The sequence below is a fragment of the Gracilinanus agilis genome, chromosome 3, assembly GCF_016433145.1.
Source record: "Gracilinanus agilis isolate LMUSP501 chromosome 3, AgileGrace, whole genome shotgun sequence".
Taxonomy (NCBI): domain Eukaryota; kingdom Metazoa; phylum Chordata; class Mammalia; order Didelphimorphia; family Didelphidae; genus Gracilinanus; species Gracilinanus agilis.
This window is the reverse complement of record NC_058132.1, coordinates 88,378,935-88,395,995: the sequence shown is the minus strand read 5'-3', so window position 1 is coordinate 88,395,995 and position 17,061 is coordinate 88,378,935. Positions and strand designations below refer to the sequence as shown.

At 38.0% G+C, this 17,061-nt stretch overlaps 2 protein-coding genes across 2 annotated transcripts; both read right to left on the bottom strand.

Moving 5' to 3' along the window:
• Positions 1-3,622: 3,622 nt before the first annotated feature.
• LOC123239130 (olfactory receptor 51L1-like) lies at positions 3,623-4,570 on the bottom strand. Its single transcript, XM_044666405.1, has one exon. The coding sequence runs from the start codon at positions 4,568-4,570 to the stop codon at positions 3,623-3,625; it is 948 nt and encodes a 315-aa protein (XP_044522340.1).
• An 11,546-nt stretch (positions 4,571-16,116) lies between these two features.
• Positions 16,117-17,061, bottom strand: LOC123241129 (olfactory receptor 51L1-like). The gene has a single exon (XM_044668834.1). The coding sequence runs from the start codon at positions 17,059-17,061 to the stop codon at positions 16,117-16,119; it is 945 nt and encodes a 314-aa protein (XP_044524769.1).

The following is a 17,061-nucleotide window of genomic DNA, read 5'->3' as shown; positions in this document are numbered from 1 at the left end:
AGAGACAACAGAAAACAGCAGAAGAGGAGGATGTGAAGATCTGGTAAGTATTTGCAAGCCACACACACATATAGGATACATGTATCATAAACTGTTCTAAGATCTAATCCAGGTGATGGTATCATCATGGAAGAAACACTACAATAAATGTTCACAGTAGCTCAATGAGAACTTACCTTAGTTGAAATCTGGTTGTATTTCACCAAGATAACTTCAAGGAACACAAAAATGTATTTGCAAAACCAAAATCTTCATGATTTGATATAGCCCTAAAAGAGGGGAAGTTTATCTTCCTCCTATAAGCATAATGCATATAGTTGTATGTACAACTATATGCATTATGTTTCGTATATATATATATGTATATATATAGCACATACTTTGTAATATAATCTGTGTATGTTATAGGTTAGGGAAGTTTTATATAATGCAAAAATTGTATATAGTGTAAATTTTATACAGAAATCTGTAAAATCTGTAGATATTTGTAAAATAATTATACAAAAATAATTATACATATGTACATATGTAGAATGTTGCAAGAGTTAAATTTCTTAGAATAGTAGGTTCAGTTTAAGGGTTTATATGGATAGATTTTTGGTTCCTCTACTAGAATAGGATAGAATAAGGTCTTAGCATAGGTAAAAAAGTCAACTTCTAACAAATGCTCTCATTTTTGATAAAAGTACCATTATTCTTCCAATCTCCTCGGGTCAAATTCTTGCTCTCATTTTGAATCTGTATACTTCCTCGAATCCCATATCTAATCAGGTGCCAAATATTGTCCACACTGCCTCTATTACATCCCATCTCTGACCTTTTTTAATGGCTCTTAGAAACAATGCCTTTGATCAGCTCTACATCACCCATTACCTGGACTATTTTCATAATCAAGACCCTAACATCTAGCATCATGTCTGATAAAATGTGGATGCTTCAGAAATACTTATTAATTGATTTATAATCTGAAAATAGCTCAGACAAGTGAAGGCTGTTAGAAATTTTGAGTGTGTACAAATTTCATCTTATCTTTGTTCTTTTCTTCATGGAAATTCACTTCCTCATAACTCTGGGAATAACTAGGTAAGGACATTTGTTTTACAGTCCCCAGGCAAGCTCATGAGAACTAACTTCTATATTGATGCAGTGGATAATTATTTTTTGAAATGAGCCAGATCTTGTTGCTTCTCCCTTTTCTTTTATCCTTTCCTTAATTATAAAACTCAAAGTTTCCAAAGTATAGATATGGGAGGAAACAGATGCACCTTGACTATTTAGCAATCATTGCTTTTGAATTTCTGGGAAATAAAGAAACCAACATATATTAGAGCCAGGATTCTTTCCAAATAAAACTGGGAAACTACTTTTGAATTGCTATATCTCACAATCAGACCTGGGCATGGGGGTGCTTATCTGTCATAGATAGTTGAAATGAAATCTGATCCACAGATTGAGAGCAAGATGCACTTTCATCTTAAAGGTCTTGTAAGAAAAATCTATAACTGGATCTTTGACATTCTATTCCCTTCCTGAAGGCCCTAGAGAGCCATTTAAAAAACCTTTGACCTAATCTCACTACCTATATATAAGTTTTGTGGATGATCTGCCTTTTACTTCCTTTGAGAGGTGGTTGATGTACTACATAATCATCCATTTGAAGAACATTAATTATGAAATTATGGGAAATAGGCAAAAGAGATTGATCACCTCTGTTGTTAAAAAAAAAAAAACAACCTCTTCCTCCCTAGAAGGGAATTTAAAGAAGTTAAAACAATAAATTTAGTACAATCCTATGTAAAGCTTTATAGATTACAATGCCCTCACACTCTAAGCAGTCTCTTCAGGGATCCCCATTATATTTCAGTTTTCTTTTACCTGTGACAATTATCCATTTTTTGACTTTATCTGTCTGAGTTTTTCAGTTCTCTCATTAGAATCATAGGGACATAAATTTAGAGCTAGAAGGGGCTTCAGAAGTCATCTAGTCCAACTACCTCGAGTAAAGGAGATTTAGGGAAATCACATGATTTATGGAAAGTTATCCAGTAGAGAATGTGTCAGAGGAAGAATCTGAATCTTGGTTCAGCATGTTTTCCACTATGCTGCATATTCCAGAAACACCCTGTGCATCTGCAACTTGAATAAATTCAATTTGTTTTCAGGAGATAGTTTGCTTATGTACAAAAAGCATAGTCCTAGGAGACAACAGATTACCTAGCTTTATAATTAACTAATTGTCTGACCTCAGATCTATCATTTTTTCCCCTATATAAAATGAAGAAGTTGGGCTATGTGACCCAGTATAAGGCCCATTTCATGCAGAGGCAACATGATACAATGCATAGAATCATAGGCTTGCAGTCAGTCAGAAAGACCTCAATTGACTCTTGCCAATATTTATTAGCTGTGTGATCAACAGAAAATCTCTCTGAACCTCAATTTCTTTATCTATCCACTATGCAATGGTACAATGAGAAACGTAAGGAAAGTTCATCTTGGAACATAAACTGATGCAAATTATAGTCATTTGCAGACCTACTGAAAAGCAATGTGGTAGGGTAGATGGGAGAGAAGATCTTCTTTAGAAAGACATGGGTTTAATTCCTTCCCCTACCATAATGTGAGAGATGTTATTTAATCCACTAAGCCTCTAATTACACTTCAGGCAACTCTACAAGACTAAAACTGCATCTAAAGTATTGATCTATATTGGTAAGTGAGATTTTCATTTCTGGAAACTCCCTCTTCTAATAAAATCACAGCTGCTTAACTGGACTGGGACTCGACTTATGACTTCATTTGTGTAGGAAACTCTCAGATAAGGAAACTCCCTCTATCAATGAAGGTCATCAATTTTTCTTCCTTCCTTCCTTCCTTCCTTCCTTCCTTCCTTTTTTCTTCCTCCTTCCCTCCCTCCTTTCCTTCCTCACTCACTCCCTCAGTTTCTTTCTTTCTTTCCTTTTTCCTTTCTTTCTTTCATTGTTTCTTCCTTTCCTTTTTTCTTTCTTTCTTTCTTTCTTTCTTTTTCCTTCCTTCCTTCCTTCCTTCCTTCCTTCCTTCCTTCCTTCCTTCCTTTCTTTCTTTCTTTCTTCCTTTCATTCTTTAACCTGGAACACAGAGAGATTAAGGGACTTTTCCCTGGTCCCATTGCCAGTATGTGTCAGAGGCAGGACTTGAATTCAGATCTATGGTGGTTTTAAGGACAATTCTCTATCAACTACACCATTCTGTCTCTCCGTTCCTTAAATCTTTATACCTAAATGTTATAAATTAATGTAATGACTATAAACATAATTAAATGTGAATTAGGTTAGATTTGTTGAACATTTTTTCTGCTAAAAACCCTAAATTGTTCACATCTACTCAGACTTTATAGAGTTCCAGAGAAGCCTACAAACTATTGTTGATGCATCATTGGTATCTCCTCATAACTTAGAGCTGTTTTTCTATAGGAACCCTGTGGTTGTCTTTCTTTGCACGTCCAGCATTATTAGTGGCTGGCACGTGGTATTCCCTTAATAAGTTCTTGTTGACTTACAACTTAATTAATTAAGTCATTGCTTGGTTTTGGATCATCACTAATGAGCCTTCAACATTTTGCCTGTAGCAGAATCCTGGCTTCTCACCGGAGCTTTCCCAAAGAGACCACCTTGAGGATGGCTCGACGGATCTGATGTGTCTTGACACTATAGATCACAGGATTCATCAAAGGTGGGAAAAGTACTGAAACCGTGCCCATAAGTACATGCACAACAGGGGAAGCATGGCGTCCAAAGCGGTGAACAATGGATAAGCCGAGCACAGGTACATAGAAACACAACACAGCCAGGATGTGGGACACACATGTGTTGAGGGCTTTAAGTCTCTCCCTGGCAGAGGCAATAGAGAGTACAGTGTGGAGAATAATGGTATAGGAGACCAGAATGAAGAGAACATCAGAGCCCATGGCCAACATGATAATGCACAGTCCATAGATGCTGTTGAAGCGTGTGTCAGAGCAGGCCAGGCGGATCATGTCCTGATGTAAGCAGTAAGCATGAGAGAGGGCTCCAGGGCGGCAGTACTGGAAAGTGAATAAGTGGATAGAGGGGGCTGCTGTAATAGCAGCACTCCTCAGACCCAGTATTGCCCCAGCCAGTGCCACACGGGGGCCAGAGAGGATTGTGGCATAGCGCAGTGGGAAGCGAATGGCCACCAGGCGGTCCAGGGACATGGCAAAGAGCACAGCAGATTCCATGAAAGAGAAGGAGTGGAGGAAATGCTGCTGCAGGATGCAAGACACCAGCCCAATGGTCCGTGCATCAAACCACAGCACGCCCAGCACTGTGGGCAGAGTTGACATGCAGAGACCCAGGTCTGTCACTGCTAGGATTGCCAGGAAGTAGTACATGGGCTGATGCAGGGAGTTCTCTGTGCGGACCAGGTGCAGGATGGTGATGTTGCCCAGAAGAGCTACTAGATAGCCTGCAAAGATGGGCAGGGAGATCCAGCAGTGAGCCCATTCCAAGCCTGGGAAACCAGTCAGCAAGAAGGTGGTGAAGCTGAAGTTGGTCCTGGGCAGGTTAGGCATCCTTGGAAATTCTTCCTGGGATAATTAGGGATTGAGAAGTCAATAGAACAAAAAAAGATCAATCTCTCTTTCTTACTGTGGAATATCACTTACCTTCTGATTATTCTGGCCTGGGCTGAATCTCCATGATCATTGTTTTTGAGACAGCCTTCACCCAAAATTTCCATCCTTCTCACCCATTATGCCATGCTTTTCTGTCCCTTGTCAAGCCCTAAAACTAGGTAAACTGCACTATGGATATCTTCTGATACCCAGACTATATTACTGCCAGAGAAAAATGTAGAACTGTGATAAAATTGGTCTTTCCAATTAAATCCATTTATCTTTGACCACTGGGAATTCCCACTTCTCAGAAACCAATACCTTTGCCTCCCATTATACTCTAAGTGACTCCCTAAAATATTTCTTTCATGTAATTCCTTAAGTCCGCTGGCGTGAGATGGTTGCGGCCCTATGCTCCTAAGGAGTCAACAGTAATAATAATAATAAAAATTCCTTAAAGCCCCATATATACCTAGCCCTTTGCCAATAAGCATTCATACTAAAATCATCTACAATGAATTCTTTCACTTATTTGCTACCAACCAATGTTTCTTCTTAGGTAAGTTACTTTATAGCTTTTGGCCTCAATTGTATTATTTGTAAAACAAATTAACTAAGGTCATTTTTACCATAAAAATTAAATGATTCCCCCTACTACTCCCCCCAAAATGAGCAGATGGCAACTTTTTTTTTTAATGAGAAGATGAAATGTGTATCTGAAGCCATGTTGGGAAGTTTTGGAAGTGTCCAAAAAAAAACACATTTATACTTTTTTTTCAAAAAAATGTTTATTTACAAGCAGAAGGCATTTCAACCTAAATATACTTCTATCAAATTTCAGGGATGAATACTAGTCTGTTATCGCCAGTTATGCCATTATGTGAAGGAATTTTACTTTTCTGAGATCACACATTTTTCTGCAGCTCCTGCCAAATATTTGATCCAGAAGCCAGGATGGGGTGAGAGAAATCATTGAGTAAATTAGGTCACTTGAGTATACATCTATGTGCATGAGTTTGCGTCACCTGCATCACCAAGTGTGGGCCATAGGATGGTGATCTACATACCTGATCCAGACATGATTCTGAAATAGATCCAGATATAAAAAGAAGTGATCCAGGAAGTGTTTGCTCTCTATCTTGGGTGACCGCACTGGGGGAGCTGCTAGGGTGGCCAAGCTGAGACCACCCACATGGTAGTTTAGATTAGGCTATTTTACTTTTAATTTTTTTACCTGATTCTGATCTTTCACCTATCCCAAGTAATTCAAATAAACTTTATAAAATTCTAAGGACCTGTGTGTTTTAAATTTAACTCTTATACCACTAAGTAATTAAAGTTTCACATCAATACATCAACTCTTATGTATCTCCCCCCTTACCCTAACAGCTGAAGACTTTATTATATATTTCCAGAAAAAAAAAATGCAGGCCATTCATAGAGAGCTCCCTCTTTTCCATTCCTTTTCAGCCATTTTTTCTTACTATTTTCTCCATCATCTATTCTCACAGAAATATGTGGCCATTCTTTTGCAAAGACTGACACTTCTATATTCACCTGTGTTCTTTTCCTCTCCGTCTTTTCCAGAAAATTGTCCCCACCCTTTCACGTTCCTCAACCTATTCCTGTCCACTCACATCCTTCTGAACTCCAATTCATCCCCATCTTAGTTGCTAAAATGATTTTCCTAATGTGTAAGTCTGTTGAAGTCAGTCCCAGCCTAGTAAATCTCTCTGTTCCTTATTACCTCCAGTGTGGAATATAAAGTCTTAGATTTGGCCTATAATGTTCTTTATAACCAGGCCCTCACCATTCAGCTCTTTCATCCCCTACACACACTATGATCCAGAAATACTTCTCTAATAGTTATTCTTCACACACCACACTTCATGTCTATTGTTTCACACTTCCACCTCTGAGTTTCCTAGGCTTCCTTCAAGAATCAGTTCAAATATTACTTTATTAAAAGAATTTTCCTTGTTCTCTCAACTGCCACTATAGCATTCTTTACAATTCTTTCCATTTATACTGTATAAATCTTGTATGTACCAAATTATTTACATATTTTCTCACCTATGTGCTCTCTTTGAAGGAAAGGACTATGATTTTGTATCTCTGTGTCTGCAGTATACAGTGCATTGGAAATAGTAAGCACTTCATAAATGCTTGAGTAATTGACTGCCAAATTTTATTCTCTCCTTGGTAGGAAACTCTCTTTCTCTCTAAATTTAATATCTCCTTTAATATACTAGATTCCTATCCCCTACTAGATCCCTGAGATAGTCTGCTTCCATTGTGCTTTCTCTTATTAATATCTCTATTCTCTCTTCTTCAATGGTTCCCTCCCCTCAGCCATGAAGCTGAGCTCCTGAGCTGAAAAATATTTTACTTACGCCTTGCTTAAGCCAGATGTTCCTTTAACTACTATCCCATTTCTTCTTTCTTGCACTAACAAATTAAAAATGGATTTTTGATCCCAAACCTCTACTAAAAATGTTTTCTCTAAAGGCACCAACATGGAATAGAGAGAATAAGATTGACCTATTTGTCATTCAAAGACTTTTCTCAGTTCTTTTTCTCCTGGAACTCTCTAAATTTGTTGACATTTACATTTTTAACAATCCACTTCTTATTTAAGATCTTTCCTTCCTTTGGTTCCATGACATAACATAATTCAAATTCCTTCCTTCCTTTCTTAGCAAAATGTTTTTTTAACTCTTACTTATTCTGCTCCAGTGAAGTAGAGTGTAAGAGTACTCCCCTTGAAGTTGGAAGACAAGAGAATTAGCAGTTCTGGATTCAAATCCATGCTCTGACACGTATTAGACTGTAAGAAAGTCACTAAATTTCTCTGAGCTTCAGTTTTCTTAATTGTAAAATGGAGCATATTAAGCAAAATTCATTTTGTGAACTTTTGATAAAGCCAGGCATAAATCATAAAGTGCTAATCGATGTTGAAAGTTCTGCCCTAATGCCTCATCAGACCTATCCTCCACTAAGCACTCCCTCGTTTATGAGGGATGTCTGTGTATGTCAGTGTAGTTGAGTCTCTACTTCATGTCTGTATCTAGGGATAGATTCTATATTTATTATCAAAGGACAGGCTTTTCTCAGCTCAGAAAGACTTCATCACCAGTTTGGCTACTACTGATAGATAAGATATCAGATTTCAAAGTCTCTCCACTAAGTTGTGAAAGGAGGGCAGTCTGTATCAACAGAGGAAATTTATGCTATGAAGTCAGGCATTTCTAAATAAATGAAGTTTTGCTGTGTTTTTCTTAAACCCTTACTTTGTGTCTTAGAATCAATACTAATTAGAAGGGTGATTAGGGGTAGTCAATTGGGTAAACTGACTTTCCCAGGGTCACACAACTAGGAAATATCTGAAGCCACTTTTGAACCCAGGGCTTTCCATCTCCAGACCTGGTTCTCTATCAACTGAGCCACCTGCCTTCCCGAGTATTGTTTTTTTTTTTTATTATGGTTGCTATTACATTTGAAAAGTCCTAAATTTCATATTAACTATTTGGGTGTTATCCTTTTTATTCTGAATATGATTCTCCTAAACAGGGGGGAGGAAGAACATATCTAAAACAAAAGAGGAGCTCTTTAGTGTTTTCTCTATTGGCTAACATCATTGTACCATCCATCCCCAGCAGGGGCTCTTTCTCTGTCCTCTCTTGTCTTTCTTTTGTCTCCAATATCGAATCAAAAGATCTTTTGGTTATATTTCAGTATTTGTACCCAGATTCAGATCTTAATGGGCTTTAGAATTTTGAACACCATTCTCTTAGGTTCTTGCCACTCTTTTCTGTTCATCACTCGTTACCTGTTCTTCTTTCCATCTTAATTCAATTTTATTTTATTTTTTTTGAGATTATAGTCCCAAAGGACTCATAATGAAAAATGCTATCCTTCTATCTTTTGAAAGATTATAAATTTTTTAAAGACTATAAAATCCTTTTATGTAATCTAAGCAGGTCACAGACTTCCCAAGATATCTCCATTGGTCACTTGTATTTCTTATTGGAATCAAATTGTAGTACTGAAAATTTGTACTTGACAGTTTTCTATCTCTCCTTAATTGATTTTTCTTGTAGTCTGTTAAGCAAGTTCAATAACCTCTGAGCACTGTTCCCATGATAGGAAGTAGCTTTCTGCAGCTGCCTCTGAAACAATAAGAGGTTCATGAGGATGGTGACTTTTATATGATTCTAAATTTCTCAGACTCATCATGTACTAAATTCAGAAAAGATCTCAATACTTAAGCTGTCCTCTTTTCTCTGAACATTTTGAAGTCATAATTCTTCAATATAAGGAACATATAGAATTATACCTAATATCTATCTCTCCACTGATCAGGAATTCTTAAGATTAAATTGATGCTCAGTTTTCAGATGAAGAAATCAGTTATTGATAATCTTATGAAAAAATGTTCTAAATTCCTCTTGATTAAAGAAATAAAATTAAAACAACTCTGAGGTTCCACCACACATCTATCAGATTAGCCAATATGACAGTAAAGGAAAATGATAAATTCTGGAGGAGATGTGGCAAAATTGAGACACTAATGCATTGCTGGTGGAGTTGTGAACTGATTCAACTGTTCTGGGGAGCAGTTTGTAAATATGTCTAAAGGGTTATTAAAGACTGCATACCCTTTGATCCATTAATACCACTACTAGGCCTGTATCCCAAAGAGATTAAAAAATGGGAAAGAGCATGTTTGTACAAAAATATTTATAGCTGCTCTTTTTGTCATGGCAAAGGATAAGAAACTAAAAGATCTCCCTTAATTGGGGATGGATGAACAAACTGTGGTATATGATGTTGATGGAATACTATTGTGCCATAAGAAATGATGAACAGGATGACTTCAGAAAAAGGTGGAAAGACCTACATGAACTCATGTGGAGTGAAATAAGCAGAACCAGGAGAACATTATACACAGTAACAGCAATATTGTGGACTGATCAAATGTGATGGACCTTGTTGCTAACAGCAAAACAATGACCCAGGACAATTCTGAGGGACTTATGAAGAATAATTCTATACACCTCCAGAGAAAGAACTATTGGAGTAAAAATGCAGATAGAAGCATATAGCTTATCACTTATTTATTTGGGCATATGTTTTGAGATTTTGGTTTTATAAGATTATTCACTTACAAAAATGAATAATATAGAAACAAGTTTTGCAAGATAATACATGTATAACCCAGATTGAATTGCTTGTTAGCTCCAGGAGGAGTGAGAGGAAAAGGTAGGGAGACAATTTGGATTATGTAGCTTTGGAAACATGTAAAAATTTGATATTAAAATTAAAAATTTTTAATCTCAAAAAAAGATCAAATTTCCATTGCCTCCCAAAATGCTTATTATTTACACTGCAACAAACAGTTCCTTCTTTTAGGTTGAAAGTAGGTTCATAATTTTTCTCAAACAGAAAGGAAAAGGCAGGAATTTATTAGCTACTTCTCTTTCAGTCCAGAGTGAACTTGATTATCTTATAGGATGATAAGACCAATCAATATTGAGACACATATGGTATAGGATAATCATCAGGAGTCAAGAAGAATGGTGTTCATTCAGATCCTGCAACTAACATTCATTGCTTATATGTCTATTGCTATGTCAGTTAATCTTGATTTCCTCATCTGTTAAAAGAAGGGACTGCCTTTAATTACCCTTCCAGCTATCAGTCTAAGAGCCCATAGTTATCTAGGTCAACATTCTTTTTTTTTATTATTAAACCCTTAACTTCTGTGTATTGGCTGCTTGGTGGAAGAGTGGTAAGGGTGGGCAGTGGGGGTCAAGTGACTTGCCCAGGATCACACAGCTGGGAAGTGTCTGAGGCCGGATTTGAATAGGTCAACATTCTTAATGTACCAATCAATAAACTGAGTCCCTGAGAAGATCAGTGACTCCTCCTTTACTAGAGAGAAGGAAAGCCAGGAGCCAAACTCATGTTGTCTGTTCCGAAATCCATTTTTTTATTATGCCCATTCTCTCTTTAGCAGATGTCCAGATGGCCATTGAAGTGCCAAGGCATGAGTATATTCTACTTTCTCATCAGCTTGGTGAACTCCAACAGTTACACGTTATCCCATTCTTCTGGGTAACAGAGCACCAGAAGTATAGTTTTACCTCATTCCCAGTATCCTTGGTGAGTCTGCAGATCCTCATTAAAATGATCTTATGTCAGGGGCAGCTGGGTAGCTCAGTGGAGTGAGAGTCAGGCCTAGAGACAGGAAGTCCTAGGTTCAAACCCGGCCTCAGCCACTTCCCAGCTGTGTGACCCTGGGCAGGTCACTTGACCCCCATTGCCCACCCTTACCAATCTTCCACCTATGAGACAATACACCGAAGTACAAGGGTTTTAAAAAAATGATCTTATGTCTACATCTCACTTCATGCATATATATTCTCAGATAGGTAAATATCTTCCTGATTGATGATGACACCCACCTTTTTAAGCTTCTGAATTGTTCCATTTCAAGGCAGAATAGCCTTCCATTAGCTCCCTAATCAGAAATGATATTATGAACTTATGATCACAATGGATAGAGAGCTTTTTTCTAAAGCCAAGATAAGTTAGTGTGAAGTCCAACCTCTGTTACATACTGATTATAGGATCCTAGAAAAATCCTTAGTCTTCTTAGGATGGTAGACAGCTCTCTAAGACTAGGGATTGAAGAGGAGATTGTTGACCTGCTTCGGCAGAAAGAATTTCCACAAGTAAGGGTTGTCTAAGAAATTATGATTCCAGCCACTTTCCTACTAATATTCACATACCAACAATTCTCAGTACTAGCTATGAAGTTGAATATCCCTGTTCTTGGCAAGATATCTAGTTAACTGTGTTTCTTTGCCATTCTCCATGCATTGGTATATAAAAATCTGATCCCATAAATATTAATTCTCTATCATCACCTCTTGTGAATTACTAGGAATCTCCAGTGCTACATTTCTCTCTAAGCCCAGGGTTTCTAACCTGGGCATAAAGAACTTGGGTTTTTGTTAATATTTTGACAACTGCAATCAATATAATTGTTTTTCTTTTTAATTCTACATGTTTTAGGCATTTCAAAATATTATTCTGAAAAGGATGGTTTTCATTGGACTACCAAATGGTTCTGTGATGAAAAAAAAAGAAAACAGGAAGAAAAGAAAAACTCTTAGCAATGTCTCCTGTTCTCTGTTGATCTGGTTTAATTTCTGTATCTGAGAGCCTTCTTCCCCTCTTTCTCCTCCTTTTCCATTTAATTTTAAAGCATGGCATCTCCTTTGACTAGATTGCTTTCACACTTGCTAAGAAAGAGATTCAAGAACAAGAAGAAAATAATTCATATTGAGAGATTTGAGAAAAATGAGTCAGAGAAGAAAATACTAAGAGACAGAGCAGACTGTGGGTGAGTGGGGTGGGACAGAAAAACAGAGATAAAAGACAAAGAGAGGAGATAGAAAGATAAGAGAAAGAGAAACAAAGAGAGACAGAGAGACAAAGAAACTGACTGGGGTACAGAGGGAAGGGAATGAATACTCAGGTGCAGAGAAATGGAAGGTCAAGAGGATGGGAAAGCTGGACAATAGAGAGAAGAAAGACTGGGTGGATGAGACTTAGTAAAGTGGAAAGCTATGGAAAATACTGGCCCTTCAATGGTATCTCCCTGAGGTCCTTTCACCCAGTCAGTACCCTGTCTTTTTAGAAGATCTTTCCTTTTTGGTGAGATGTGAATCTGTTTAATCTCTCAAGATCCCCAGGAATGGAAACCCTGTAGTCACCTTCCATCACTACCATCAATGTCTCACCCAATTGCCAAGCTTTTTAAAACGTCCTATATTTCTCCTGATGAAGATCCATTCTCTTCTCTTAGGTGCTATTCTTGGAAGTCACTCTGTAGAATTTGAAAATAGTGGAAAGAGTACTGGATGCACAGTCAGGAGACCTGGGTTTGAAACTGTATTTCCAGGCTATTACTGAAAAACTGGATGACATTGGGCAAATCCTTCATTTTCTTGTGCCTCAATCTCCTGGAGATTTGGACCAAATTGGATTATAATTAAATGAGCCTCTTTGCCTCTGCACTATTTTTATCAAAATATGTAAACTCTGTGGATAGGAGGCCAGTAGATTACTTAAGAAGGAGTGAACTGACCCAGGTCTGAAATAGAGCTGGCGAAATCTTCTGACCTAATCAGTAGTGCGGTGGGGCCAGTGAGAGTTCTCTGTACTTCCAGCCTGGGCAAGGAGACATAATCTCAAAAATTGATAGATAATAAAGATCTTTGGAAAATAAAACATTGAAAAAATGTGAGAAATTGCTATTGTTGATTCTTAAAATTCTTTCTTCCATATCCCCTCATCTTCTCTAACATTAAAAATCCAAGATTCTCTTCTATTAGAAACTATTTTCTGGCTAGGCTGAACTCCACTCTAACCCTTATGCTCCCCACCAAGAGTACATCTCTATATTCACTCACCTGCTTTCTGTCAGCTGGGCTTCTTCTGCCCACATCTGCACAACCAGGCCTTTGCTCTGCCTTCCTAGTATACCAAGGTCCTTCCCCACAATGGCTGACAGCCTGTGGGCCTCCCTCTCCTACTGAGATATTTATATCAACTCCTTTTATGGAGACAGTGCCCCTAGAGCTTCAGGCTCAGTAGTGACTCTTAGGAGACTCCTGTAATTCTACAGGGAGTCCCTGGTGCCACAGGCTTGTGAGGTAGTGCTCCCCACCTCCTTCTCCCAGTGGATCAAGATGATTTCTAGGTTTTAAAGTAAAAGAGACTTTAGGAATCAACTACTCCAACTTCTGAATTTTAGAGAAAGATGTCTGAGGTCCAGAGAAGGGAAATAAAAATGTAATGATTATTAACATTATCATAATACTTTAACATTTATATAACCTTTCAAATACATTTTCTCTTTTGAGTCTCCCAACAAACTTTGTGAGTCCATATGTCAATCCTCTGTGCCAAGCACTATGTGAAGCACTGAGCATAGCAAGAAAGGCAAAAGATAGTTCCTGCTCTCAAGGAGCTCACAATTGAATGAAAACAAAAATGTACAAACAAGATACATGCAGGATAAAATGAGAGTATTCTCAAAGGGAAGACATTGAGGTTAAGAAGAGAATAGTAAAAGCATTTTGCAGAAGGTAGGATTTTGATTGAGATTTTAAGGAAGCCAAGGAAAATGAGAAGTAGAAATACGGTGAGAGAAACTCCCAGGCACAGGGGAACAGTTGATCAAAATGCTTGGAGTTGGGAGATGGAGTGCCTTGTGAGAGGAAAAGAAGAAAAACCAGCATCAATGGATTTTAGAACAGGTGATGAAGAGTGTGGTATAAAAATACTGGAAAAGTTAAAAGGGGCAAGGTTTTGAAAGGTTTTTTAAAAGCACGGTTTTACAAGACCTGGAAGTTAAAAGATTTCACTGGAATTTATGGACTAGGGAGAGGAGACAGTCATCCAATATTTTAGGAAGACAACTGACAGTTGATTGGATAATGAATTAGAGTGGGGAGACAGAAGAGAGAGGGGGAGAGAGAGGAAAAGAGGGGGAGGGAGGGAGAGAGAGAGAGAGAGAGAAGCCCTTGTGTGCTCAGGAAGCTTCTAGGATTTCCTACTGCCACAAAGATAAAATATTAACTCTTAGATTTGGAATTTAAGGTTCTTCAAAGTCTAACTACAACTGACATTTCTAGAACAAGTTCGCTTACTTCTGCTTTCAAACAGAATGATCTTCTAAATCTGTATTTCTGAATTGATCTCCTACCTCTATGCTTTTGCACCAGAAATCTCTCGTGTTAAATGCTCTCCTATTTCCTTAATTCCTCTCCAGACTAAGTGCCCCCTCTAATAAGAGGCATCTCTTGACTTTCTCAGTTATTGTACACTTCAAAATTATTTTATAATTATTCTGCATGTATTTCATTTTGCATTTATAATTTGTTTCATATTTTCATAATGTATTTTGCACTTATTTTTTCTTTGTATGAATTTTTTCATTTGAGTCAAATGCATGTTCTTTAAAGGAAGGAATTGCTTCATTTTTATTGTAATTTTAGTGCCTACCAGAATTCCTAACATATTGAGAATTAGAAAGACCTGAATTCAAATCTGCCATCAGACCAGTTGGATAATCTTGGCAAAATCATTTAACCTCTGATGTAAAATGTAATATGGATATAAAAATATCCCCTCCCTCCAAGGGTTGTTGTGAAGAACAAATGAAATAATATTTTAAAAATGCTTAGTATATAATCAGTAGTTAAATGTTTCTATACTTTTTTTCTTTTCTTCCTTCTAAAAAGATGCTTGATGAATAAAACTGAATCTAACAAGAAATAAACTACTTGAGGGCAGAGACAATGTTTCATTTGGCAAAGTGGATAGAGCACTGAACTTGAAGTCAAAAAGAAAAACTAACCTTAGACATTCATAAGATGTATGAATCTGGACAATACTGAATTTCTCTGTCCCTCATTTTTTGTCATATGTAAAATGATGAAGGTGTAATCAATGGCCTCTAAGATTTCTTCTAGCTCTAATTTTATGAATTCTATGGATTCCATGGCTTAGCATAATATAAGTACTTACATATTTGTTGCTGAATATAATTTTATTGAACCAAAATAAATTAGTTGAAGCCAATTTGGACAATTCCTAATTCTAAAGAGGAATTTAAATTTTACTTGCCTTTCAATTACTTATCTGTTTCCATCCACTGATGATGATGAACCTGGTGCCTAATCTGTGTTAACAATGAAGACCAGACCACTTCTGTTTGTGAGAAACATAGAACTCAGACCATTCTGGACGTGCCAAGTCTTCCCTTTTCTGGTGGTTTCTAAGGATGGATTTTACTAAAGACTCTCCCTTTGCCCTTTTTCTCTTCTCTCTCATTATGTTCTTTCTCTTGTTGACTTTACTCACTTATGTAACCTTATTGATGAAGACTAAGTGAATAAATTCTAAATATCCATCTCTACCACAGACTATTCCTAAGCTGATACACAATTCTAATGTCCTAAATGACATTCTCATTTGTTTATTCCATAATGGTTTCAATTTCCATATTTATAAAACATTTCATTGTTTTCCTTTATTCCCCATACACAAAAAAAAATAAATAAAGAATGCTGCCTTGCTTCCTGTCATCAGTTGATGATACTATGCACCTTCAAGATTTCCAGCCTCAATTCTGAGAGTCACCTTCAATTTTTCCTTCATATCTAATCAACATCATAGAGCAGATACTTTTAAGAGCACAATATTTCTTTTGTCCCTCTCTCCCCTCCACTCATTCAGTCACTACCATACCATGTGCTTTTGTCATGTTTGTCCAGATCTATTGAAACTGTTGAACTCTAAATTCAAAAGTTCTTAAGAAGTCTTCATGTGTATCATCTTCTGTTTAAAACTTAATATTATTAAATAAATCACTATTTGAATGTAGGATATCGCCAAATAGCTTCTAACATGCCCCAAACCCATCATCAGTGTTTCCCCAAAGAGACCACCTTGAGGATGGCTCGACGGATCTGATGTGTCTTGACACTATAGATCACAGGATTCATCAAAGGTGGGAAAAGCACTGAAACTGTGCCCATAAGCACATGCACAACAGGGGAAGCATGGCGTCCAAAGCGGTGAACAATGGATAAGCCAAGCACAGGTACATAGAAACACAACACAGCCAGGATGTGGGACACACATGTGTTGAGGGCTTTAAGTCTCTCCCTGGCAGAGGCAATAGAGAGTACAGTGTGGAGAATAATGGTATAGGAGACCAGAATGAAGAGAACATCAGAGCCCATGGCCAGCATGATGAGGCACAGCCCATAGATGCTATTGAAGTGGGTATCAGAGCAGGCCAGGTGGATCATGTCTTGGTGTACACAATAGGCATGAGAGAGGGCTCCAGGGTGACAGTACCGGAAGGTGAACAAGCGGATTGAGGGGGCTGCTGTGATAACAGCACTCCTCAGACCCAGTATTGCCCCAGCCAGTGCCACACGGGGGCCAGAGAGGATTGTGGCATAGCGCAGTGGGAAGCGAATGGCCACCAGGCGGTCCAGGGACATGGCAAAGAGCACAGCAGATTCCACGAAAGAGAAGGAGTGGAGGAAATGCTGCTGCAGGATGCAAGACACCAGCCCAATGGTCCGTGCATCAAACCACAGCACGCCCAGCACTGTGGGCAGAGTTGACATGCAGAGACCCAGGTCTGTCACTGCTAGGATTGCCAGGAAGTAGTACATGGGCTGATGCAGGGAGTTCTCTGTGCGGACCAGGTGCAGGATGGTGATGTTGCCCAGAAGAGCTACTAGATAGCCTGCAAAGATGGGCAGGGAGATCCAGCAGTGAGCCCACTCCAGGCCTGGGAAACCAGTCAGCAAGAAGGTGGTGAAGCTGAAGTTGGTCCTGGGCAGGTTAGGCAT

Coding starts and splice junctions, on each gene's coding strand:
- LOC123239130 (XM_044666405.1), bottom strand. CDS start 4,570: ATGCCTAACCTGCCCAGGACCAACTTCAGCTTCACCACCTTCTTGCTG.
- LOC123241129 (XM_044668834.1), bottom strand. CDS start 17,061: ATGCCTAACCTGCCCAGGACCAACTTCAGCTTCACCACCTTCTTGCTG.